The sequence below is a fragment of the Anastrepha ludens genome, chromosome 2 (assembly GCF_028408465.1).
Source record: "Anastrepha ludens isolate Willacy chromosome 2, idAnaLude1.1, whole genome shotgun sequence".
Classification (NCBI taxonomy): domain Eukaryota; kingdom Metazoa; phylum Arthropoda; class Insecta; order Diptera; family Tephritidae; genus Anastrepha; species Anastrepha ludens.
The window spans coordinates 104,005,959-104,015,843 of NC_071498.1; the positions used below are offsets into that span (position 1 = coordinate 104,005,959).

At 35.6% G+C, this 9,885-nt stretch overlaps 2 protein-coding genes across 5 annotated transcripts in view; one reads left to right on the forward strand and one right to left on the reverse strand.

Moving 5' to 3' along the window:
• LOC128854983 (cadherin-89D) overlaps positions 1-1,150 on the forward strand; it is a 51,663-nt gene extending 50,513 nt beyond the window's left edge. Inside the window, exons 13-14 of the mRNA XM_054089516.1 lie at positions 446-721; positions 828-1,150. Coding sequence (XP_053945491.1) covers positions 446-721; positions 828-1,146 — 595 coding nt within the window. The 3' untranslated portion in view covers positions 1,147-1,150. The remainder of the gene's footprint in view (positions 1-445; positions 722-827) is intronic.
• Positions 1,151-1,220: 70 nt separating this feature from the next.
• On the reverse strand, positions 1,221-7,930 carry LOC128854984 (glutathione S-transferase 1-1-like). Of its 4 annotated transcripts, none has more exons than XM_054089519.1 (2): positions 7,843-7,930; positions 1,221-2,067 (listed from the first exon to the last, which is right to left on the reverse strand). In XM_054089519.1, the coding sequence occupies exon 2, from the start codon at positions 2,034-2,036 to the stop codon at positions 1,395-1,397; it is 642 nt and encodes a 213-aa protein (XP_053945494.1). In that variant the 5' UTR covers positions 2,037-2,067; positions 7,843-7,930; the 3' UTR covers positions 1,221-1,394. The 4 variants fall into 4 exon arrangements, with proteins under 4 accessions (XP_053945494.1, XP_053945492.1, XP_053945495.1 ...); XM_054089517.1 differs by lacking the exon at positions 7,843-7,930 and adding an exon at positions 7,280-7,372; XM_054089520.1 differs by lacking the exon at positions 7,843-7,930 and adding an exon at positions 7,119-7,209.
• Positions 7,931-9,885: the final 1,955 nt, after the last annotated feature.

Genomic DNA, 9,885 nt, shown 5'->3' on the forward strand with positions numbered 1-9,885 from the left:
GAACCATTTCACGTGATGTTGCAGTCTTTTGTTCACCACCTCCATGACGTTTCGCGATGGTACCAGTATCATTGGAACGAGTAAAGGTGCGATAAACAAAAACTTTATTTACTTAAAGGGGCTCGATCACACGAACAATCGCTGGTTGTGATTTTCCGGCAAAATATAATGCAATCACACTACATATTACGTTTGAAATCCATTACTGATTTTCTCTTTTCGCGTTTACTCTCGGCAAAATTCTGCTGTGCGCTTGTAAGTTGGTTAGCTTGTCTGAAGTTAGTTACACTTCGAAGGCTGGACCCTGTATATAAAAAAGTCCATGTACTCGTAATATCTCTCCACCTTAATACAATATACGAGCACCCGCTTTGCCTAAAGAGCAGAGCAGCACATACTGGTTATTTGCTACTATATTTATATGTAAATATTTCATACTCCTTTGTTCACCCAGCGGATATGAGACCTCCATGTTTTCGCTACATTCAAATGGTCAAGATTCTGGAGTTGACTTCCTTAGCAGCCGTGAGTTATATGAAACTTCGCCGGATTCTTTTAAAACCAGCTCACAGCACTCACAAAGTTTGAATACATTAGAATTGCTGTGTCCCAGACATGCCAAGCATAAGCATAACGGCAACAATAACAGCAACGGCAATAGCAACAACAATACGAGTGGTAGTGGCGGAAGTGTGACAGCAACGATGGGAAACGAAAGCAGGTAATAAGAATTTCGATCAACTTACATGCTCTAATATGCTGGTATATCTGGCATTCTTATTCTATCCCAAAATATTAAACAAATACTCTCTCCTACATGTGATCAGTGACAACTACGAAGACTCACTTAAGAATGATGAGCCATTGGTGGCATCCAATTGTCGCAATTCGCATGCCATGCATAATTCACTATGCGATCACCATCGGCACGACTATCAAAATACGAAATTCGAGAAGCACTCGTGCGCACGACACTCCTTCTCCGGCGTGAAAGATGACTTGGTGCAGAATTCGCCGCAGATTTCTTTGCGTCCTCGCGGCCATATACTACGCAACTCCATGAATGATCTGGAAGAGCGACTACATAATTTGGAGCAATCGTTTCGACGGCCAATGGACTATGCAAAGTCTAGCTCGATTTTTTAAAAGATTTTAGTGAATTGCGAAAAAAAACAAAAACAGAAATACTAAATTAGTAATATAAAATATGTGCGTATGAATGTAGTTAGTATTTAAATTGTAATTTGTAATTTGTATTTTATTTACGAGTACATAGTAGCAAAGTACCTGTTGCAAGAGTATTTTAAAAAGTAAAGAGATGTGCAATAAATAAGAATTTTACCAAAAAATAGTGTAAACATAAAAACATACTAATTATTATTTGACATTACAAACTATTTTTGAACTGCTTTCGAAAATTTCTCCTTGAACTCCAAACAGCCCTGCCAGTTCTCATCGAAGCCGGGCACCTCCTTCTTCGCATTCGCATACCATTTGTTCACATTTGCATGTTTGCTGAAATCAAAATTCAGCACTTCAAATGCGGACACAGTGGAAACAACAGAAATGTCGGCTAAACTGAATGTGTCACCAGCCACATAGGTGTGTCCCTCTAGGAAGATGTCTAGCAATTTGAAGGCATCATCGGCTTTCTCGTGTAGCTCGGGAAGAGGAGGGGAATTGCCAAACATTTGCGGAAAATAGTAATCAGAGAAACTCTTATACAAAGTGCCCACATCGAAGTACAAACGTTGGTTGATCACGGCTTTCTTCTTGGGGCACTTGGGGTACAGGGAGTCGTCTTTGCCGTATTTCTCAACCAGATAGATCATAATGGCGCGTGATTCCAACAGAACGAAACCATTGTCCACCAAAGTCGGAACGCTGTGTTGTGGATTCAGTTTCAAGTAATCTGGTTTGTATTGGTCGCAGCTCTTGAGATCTAAATGTTTCTTATTCAGGTCAATATTAAGTGTTTTTGCGGTCATAAGGGCACACCGGCTGGGAGCGGAACCGGCAGCGTAATAGAAGTCCATATTTGTAGTTAGTGAGCTGTTTTAGTATTTGCTGAAAAAGAAATCAAGAATTATTGAGTGCAAGTAGTGGAGTTAGTGAAGTGAAGAGCCCTTTATTTCGTTTGAATTTTGTGAAAATACAAATACATATAAAAGGTGGCGCGAAATTTTTGACCCAATCGGAAGATTTATAATTTTCGCAAATGGCGACGTCAATCATATTCGACACTTGTGAACTTTACAGATGCAGGAAAAAGAAAGTCAATATAAAGATTACCATTACAAAAATTTTTTTAATGAGAAAAAAAGTTTTTGAAAAACAAGATTGGAAGATTCATTTTGCGCCACCGTGGATTTAAAAACTGGTACACAGCTTTCAGAAATGGAAAAACGTGAAGCCACCTCCAAAACTTGCGGCTGAGTACAAAATGAAATGGAAAACCTTCGCTCGTTACAATATAGATCGTAATAGGAATCTGGTGGTTTAAAATAAAAAAAAATTATTTAAATGTTTTCAATTCCTAAGAGAACATAAGCTTGAAATTGAAATGTCAATTGGTCCAGCAAAAGAGCGCCAAGAGATTTGGTGGCTCCTAAAACACGCAGGCTAAAAAGCCCATTGTGTTTAGAGCTTTGGAAAGAGGGTAGATAGTCAAGGGGGATAGAAAAAAAGTATTAGAGAAAGAGATAGGAAATAATAAAGACAGAGACAGAGGTAGTTGGTCCTGGTAAATTTGTAAATATCCTCCAGTTTTAGAGGACGAATATTACTCATTCCCACGACAACGGAACCCAAAACTCATAATCTTGCTCTAGCAAATGCAAGACACTCACAAAGAAAGTTCTCAGTGCTAACCGCCTCCTTCCAAGCTTACTTTCGGATAAATTGCTGCCATTTCCCAATGTGAATTCGGGCGAAAAGCTTGTTTTCCAGCAAAACAATGCGGCCTGTCATAAATCTCCTCGCACTTTGAGTACGTTTGCTGAACAATGTATAGACTGGCTTTTCTAGAGTGGCCGTCAATTTCTTCAGATGCCAATATCATGGAGAACATGTGAGATGCAATGGCTCGAGCACTTTATAGAGGAAATAAGTGTACTCTAAAAGGAAGAGTTGAAAGATGTCATTATTGGTTCCTGGTTCATTATTAAATTCAATGCCAAACGGGACCTTTGAAGTTATTGAAAAGAGTGGATATTCAACGCATTACTAGGGAGAGTAAATAAAAAATATTTTAAGAGAATTCCCAAAAAACGTTTATTACTTTGAAACAGTTATATTTGTCTACTCTCTTCTTGCCTAATACAAAAGAATGTTGTTTTTGATGCTTGTAATGTGAACTTATTTCTCTTATTGCGCTTGCCCAAACAGTGCATGTAAAAATAATATCTCTAAAGCACAATAAAAAATAGAAATAAAATTATAGTGCGTTTTTAACGGGTGTATGGGGTGTATATGTAAGTATGGCTAGCCAAGCTTGGTTTCAGTTTAATTTAAAAAAGAACTGTTTTACTCCTTCAAAATTACCGTGAATTCAAAATAGCTATATTCAAAACTGTTATTAGTATTTAGCTAAGAGCCCAAATTTCCGGCATTAAGGAGAAGGACTGGCAATCGAATAGCATAGATTTGTAGGCTTCCATTTCAAATTCCCAAGTCGCCCGATAAATAAGAAGTGCACGAAAAGAAGAAAGAAAACTCGCTTAATCCTTATACAGGGTTTGATTAAAAAGACCTTTTGGCTTATACAACTAATATTCTTCAAAATAGGTCCTTGAACGTCAATACACAACTGGTAGCGGTCCTTCCACTGCAGGAAACATCTCATCCGCCGGAATCGCGTTCAATTCGGCTGTCACAGTTTTTTGGATCGCCTCGATGGAGTCGAAACGCCTCCCCTTCAGTTTTTTTTTCAGGCGCGGGAAAAAGATGAAGTCCGGAGGGGCAGGTCTGGGCTGTAGGGAGGGAACCCCCATCTCCCTGGTTCACATCTTCGTCTGTTTACGTCGTCGAAGGCCTTCCAGATCGCTGTTCGTCTTCGACGTTCTCCCGCCCTTCCTTGAATGACTTCTGCCACCGTTTTACCTGGGCACTGGACAGAGATTGGTCCCCGTAAGCCTCCTTGAGTAGCCCAATGCTTTCGGTACTCGTTTTGTTTAGCTTTACGCAAAATTTTATCGAGTAACGTTACTCCAACGATCGCTGCAGTTTCGCCACTGCAAAATCCTCACATCTTCGTCTGTTTACGTCGTCGAAGGCCTTCCAGATCGCTGTTCGTCTTCGACGTTCTCCCGCCCTTCCTTGAACGACTTCTGCCACCGTTTTACCTGGGCACTGGACAGAGATTGGTCCCCGTAAGCCTCCTTGAGTAGCCCAATGCTTTCGGTACTCGTTTTGTTTAGCTTGTGTATCAAGTAACGTTACTCCAACGATCGCTGCATTTTCGCCACTGCAATATCCTAACACACTTTTAAAACAGCTTTCACGCGCGGAGCAATGTTGACTGCACCGCTGTTACCAGCGAACTGGGACCGGTTTCTAGTGGAAGGGGAAGGTCCAACGATCATTTTCCCCCACCAGCCGATTCGGTTGATCGCTTGGCAGACGCTCCGCGCAGGAAGGCTCATTACTTTTCAATCAAACCCTGTATACTGTTCAGATGATAGTCCCCCTTAGAGAGTTTTTACTAACAATTATTTAAAAACAATACTCTTTGAAATATTACAGAAGACTTGGAAATAAACAAAATGGAAAATTACCCAGATTAAAAGCAGCTCATATTGATATGGGAATACAAAAAAAAACTAGATCGGATCTATTCGACCCGGGCAGTAGACAAAGGGTTAAACTTTTATCTTGAGTTTTAGACTATTTTCTTTGATAAAAATCTTTGTTCATAGCCAAGTGATTCTGTAGTTGCTTACGTTTTGATTTGTCCCAGATTTCACTAATATACCCGTTAAGTGCATGAAGCAATGAAACGAAGGTACCAGGTTTTTTTCTAACTGTGTGGTCTCTTACCAGCAGCCAATGGCAAATTTCTGAGAGCAAGCAAAGTGGCGAGAAATAGTCCGAAAGATGGAATATAATTGAATGTTCAGCAGAGCGATAACCGAACTGGTTTGAAGGAGGAAAAGATTGGGTTAACCTTGCAGGAAAAGAAAATATTTCACACTAGTTGCGATCTACATACATAGGTATACATATAGGATTTCTTATACCCAGGTAAGTCGTTTGGAGCAACAGCATTTCGAACAACAGTAGTTTCTTCATTTTCCAATTTCAGTTCACTTCGACCTTTAATAGTGCTTGTCTATTAGACAGGCCGACAAAATTTAACCAGCACTCAGACCCAGAAACCAGACTATATATTTCCGTTTATGATGCGCTGAATCCAAATCTGGACTCAGAATTGCTCTATCAGCTCTGGTTTTCGAGATATCCTAACCTAAAAGTGCAAAAAACACCGTTTTTGCCCATATTTGAGGTTATGTAGCCTTGCAGATGTTTTCTTTCACCAAAATTAAAGGATGGCATCTTTAAATACAAGCCTTCTTTTTTCAAACGGCGTTGAGTTTGCTCAAATATAATTTTTTTTCGCTGAGATATCGCATTTTGAAATTTTCATGTTTCTAAATTTTCCTACACCTGAAAATCGATTGAGATAACATAGACATGATATAGTCGATTACTAATTTTCTTGAATTGAGTCTTATTTTTCTTAAAATTTTGTCTCACACCATAAGTGTGCTGACTCACCACACCCCTGCACTATCCACATTAATCCAAAGTTTCTAACTTCATGTAAATTTAAAAAAAATTTAACAAATTTTCATAAAAGTTTCACATTTTTTAATGATTATTTTTACAACTATTTACGCAGATTTATAGACTGTTGAATTTTGATATAATAAAGTGCAAGTTCGAAGTAAATTTTTATTTTTTTTTTTGCTTATGATCTTGGGTATTTTTTCTATATATTGTAAATAAAACTCTCAAGCATTCGTTATAGCGAGAAAATGAATAAGACCGCCAGTAAAAGTGAATAATCAACGTGGTTTGAGTCACTTAAGACCTACACATATGTAATTATACTAGAACTCAATTATTTTTAAAAATTCTAAAACTACTTATTAAAAAGAGACTTCTATAAAAATGCGTTGATTTATTTTTTGATTTTCACAAAATTTCGAAATCAAACTTATATGGTTTCCGATGGAGAATGAATTTATTGAACGAATGCATGATATTTTCATAAAAAAATGTTAAATTTAAATAAGAAATAAATAAATTATCAAAACTTACAATGGAATAGAATAGAAATATTATCGCTGTACACTAAGCCGTAGTGCTATAATTATTTAACGCACTGTAGTTACATATGCAATATGGTCACGCTCTCCACTTCAAGTTTGTTTGCTCTTGACAGCAGAAAAAGAAATATAATTTTTTAATTCAAATTCATTGCTCACTTTCCCTTCTAAATGACGTCTGGGACAGCCTTCATATTTTCTATGCTATTCAAAGTGTTGTAGCAGCTGCTCAATAAAGGCTCTCTGCAAATACTGGCGGTTACTTCAGTTGTGGTCATTTTGAGTGGGTGCAGAAGAACACTCTCTCATTGCACTTTACATATGCGGCATTGATTACAGTTTACATATATATGTATGAAGGTCATTTTATTACAAAATAACTATTTCACATCATAGCGCCAAAACCCAAGGTTCCCCTCGCTTCTTAAATTAAGGTTGATTTTAATTACAACTATGAATGTATACCGGTGCGCGCTCTCTAAATCAAATAAAGATTGAATTGATGTTAGCTAGTTTTCTCTCTATTTGAATAAACTTAAAATTTTTGTATTTTCGCTTTAATGGTAATCGTTTAAAGAATATAGTTAAGAGTTCATTAAATTGCCTAATTCTTTTCGAGAAACAATGTAAGCAATGCAAACCAAACGAATTTTGTTTTTATTAGACTCCTTCTACCGGCACTTCGCTAGAAGGTACGAACCGGAAGCACACTCAGCGTAGTTTATTGCCTTCAATAATGTGCAAATAAATTTTTCTGTTAGCAAATTTAAATATAACCAGTCGATGTACCTTTACGCCCCTTTTCTTTCACTTTTTCTAATTAACGTTTTGAAAGGCATGAAGCATAGGTTGCTATAATACTTTTCTGTACAAGACACTAATCTCCAATCACTGGCATTTCAAATACATACATACACCATTTGCCGCCCCCTTCAATATTTCCAACTTACCTTAACGTTAAAAGCACCGAACTATTGTATTAGTAACTGATACCGCAGCATCGACCTGTTACTTTTTATACTCGTATTAAACTTTAGCTTGCCTTGTTTCTTTAACGGTCGATCACTTTTCGATAAGCCGCTCTAAGCAAATGGTATGAAGTGAGTCACTCTTTTGTAGAGAACAACATTGGAATTTACACGAGTAGTAAGAGAACCTCCATCGGGGAGTTTCTCTTCTACTATTTCTCTTTTACCACAAGCCAAGATAATTTGATTTAAAAGAAATATGTATGCACATAGTTAAACATGCATACATACTTCTGTGTATGCAATATATTATACATAAGTATGTACTGTAACCATATCAACATAAAATGACTAATAGCATTCATCTGATAAAAATATATTATGTATTTATGGTATTTTAAAATAACTACAAATATTTTACGAACGAAAAATATGATAAGTTGGAAAGGCCTGTATGACACTCACTGTTGAATGCTCAATACCCAACAAGGAACCCGTTAATGAATCCCGTTATTGTCCTATTAAAATAATTTATTTTAACTTACCAAACAGATAAAATTGAGGATTTCTGGCAATTCAACTTCTGTTATTTCTGTCAAAGCAAATAAAAACACATAGAGCCTGAGACGTTACGACTACAGCCCTGGGCTTGTCAGAGAAAGTAGTAAATAAATTGAATTCCTATTCATTTTGACAATTTCTGTAGAGAGAACTTATAGCAGTATTGATACAACAGCACTTTGTTTCAGGGATGAACTCTTATGGCCTGATTATGCCACAACTTGGCATACCTATAATGGTTTGAAAGGGAGGTTTGTATCTCTGAGCCATGCCTTGGCATTTCATTCGCTATTTCTTTTCCTTCAATTTCGCTATAGCTACGGACCTAGCAAAGATTAAGCGACCTGTTCTTGTCACCCAAATGAAAGGCTGTGGAATTTATTAAATATCCTTAATTTCAGTAATATGGATATTATTTTTGGATTTGTATACGCCAAAAAGAGAAAATTGCAATCCGATATTTGCATACGTTCCATTTTGTATCATATTCGGGCATCTCCTTGGAACGATGCGGTTTAATTATTTTAAGACTACCGTAAACAAGTGGGTTCGAAGCTAATACAATTTTTCTTATAGTCTGTACCTCTGTACGCAGGCACTCATAACACCAGTTTGGCTTCTTGCTGGAGGTTTTAAGAAGAAAAGCATTCAGTTCAATTTTATTTCTCCCTGGGAATCTTGCGGCTTGTGAATAGGAGGAATTTCTTTGGAATTTCAAAAAACAAAAGACAAATTATGCCTCCTTTTCGGTGGAACTGACACTTTATAAAGAGCGCGTTCAAAAATTTTTTTTTATTTCTGGAAAAAATATATTTATGAATTGTTTTACTTAAAAAGCAAAGGATATGCAAATTATAAAAAAATGTCTCACCAGCTCAGATAATTTTTTTTCAAGGAACTTAGGACCAGATAAGCCCATGGATATTAATCTAATAAAATGCTTGATTTCGAAAAAATATACAATATTTATGCAAATTTCTTCAGCAGCACTTTCAAGTTCATTTTGGTATTTTTTTGAGCTAATACCGTATTTCCAAAACCACCTGTACTAACAATAATAGCGGCGCGACGTATTGCAACATTTTTATTATGTACCATATAACTTAAAGCTTCAAACATTGAACAAAATTTAAAAAATTGCAAAAAATTTTCATCAAAATTTCAAACTTTTTAGCCAAAATTTAGCGTTGGATTTTTGATTAATTTTTTTATTGACGGTGTTATGCATTCTCTTACATTGCGTGTTCTTTAAAGAGCATGAGAACTTAAAATGTTACTATAAAACAAAAATTTATTGAAATGATTTTTTGGAGATCTGGAGATCTTTTATAAAAATATAGCTTATGCTACAATGAAACCATATAACTCAAAGTTTCATAAAAATTTCAAATTTTTAAATGGATATTTTTAGAAAAACATTAAGTATACAGTTTTTAACCCGTTGAATTTTGGTACAATAAAGAGCAAATTTGAAGTAACTCCGAAGTTACACTGACTTTTTATAATTTTTTTGGCTTGCGGTGGTTTTCTTCCATGTAACGAATGCTCAACTCAAAAATTAACTTTTATTTCTGCGAGAAACAATATGGCTCAAGAAATAAGTTTAATTATCGATCAAAAGCGTAAAACTCAAAAATTTAGTCATTATTTTTAATGAAAAATGTAAAACCCAAAACATAATGATTATTTCTAATAAAAAAAAATAGCAACCCACAAAATAGTCAATATTTCAGATCGAACGAATAACACGCGAAAAAGTAGTTTTATTTCTTATCAAAAAATATGATTCAGTATTCATATGATTATATTTTCTCAATAATAAAATAAAAATCAAAAATTAATTATTATTTGTCGCAAGTTTTAAAATCTCAAAATCTCAAAGAGCAAATTTTTTGATAAAACTCATAATTAATTACTGTAGAATGAGGCAATTAGAACTAATTTTTTATTTTATTTTTAAAATTAATACACCACTTATAATTTCAAATTATTCCCTTTTTGTTAGCGGAAACTTCTTAAAATTTAAT

Excerpts from the sequence above, each read along its gene's own strand:
- LOC128854984 (XM_054089519.1), bottom strand. The coding sequence starts at position 2,036 with ATGGACTTCTATTACGCTGCCGGTTCCGCTCCCAGCCGGTGTGCCCTT.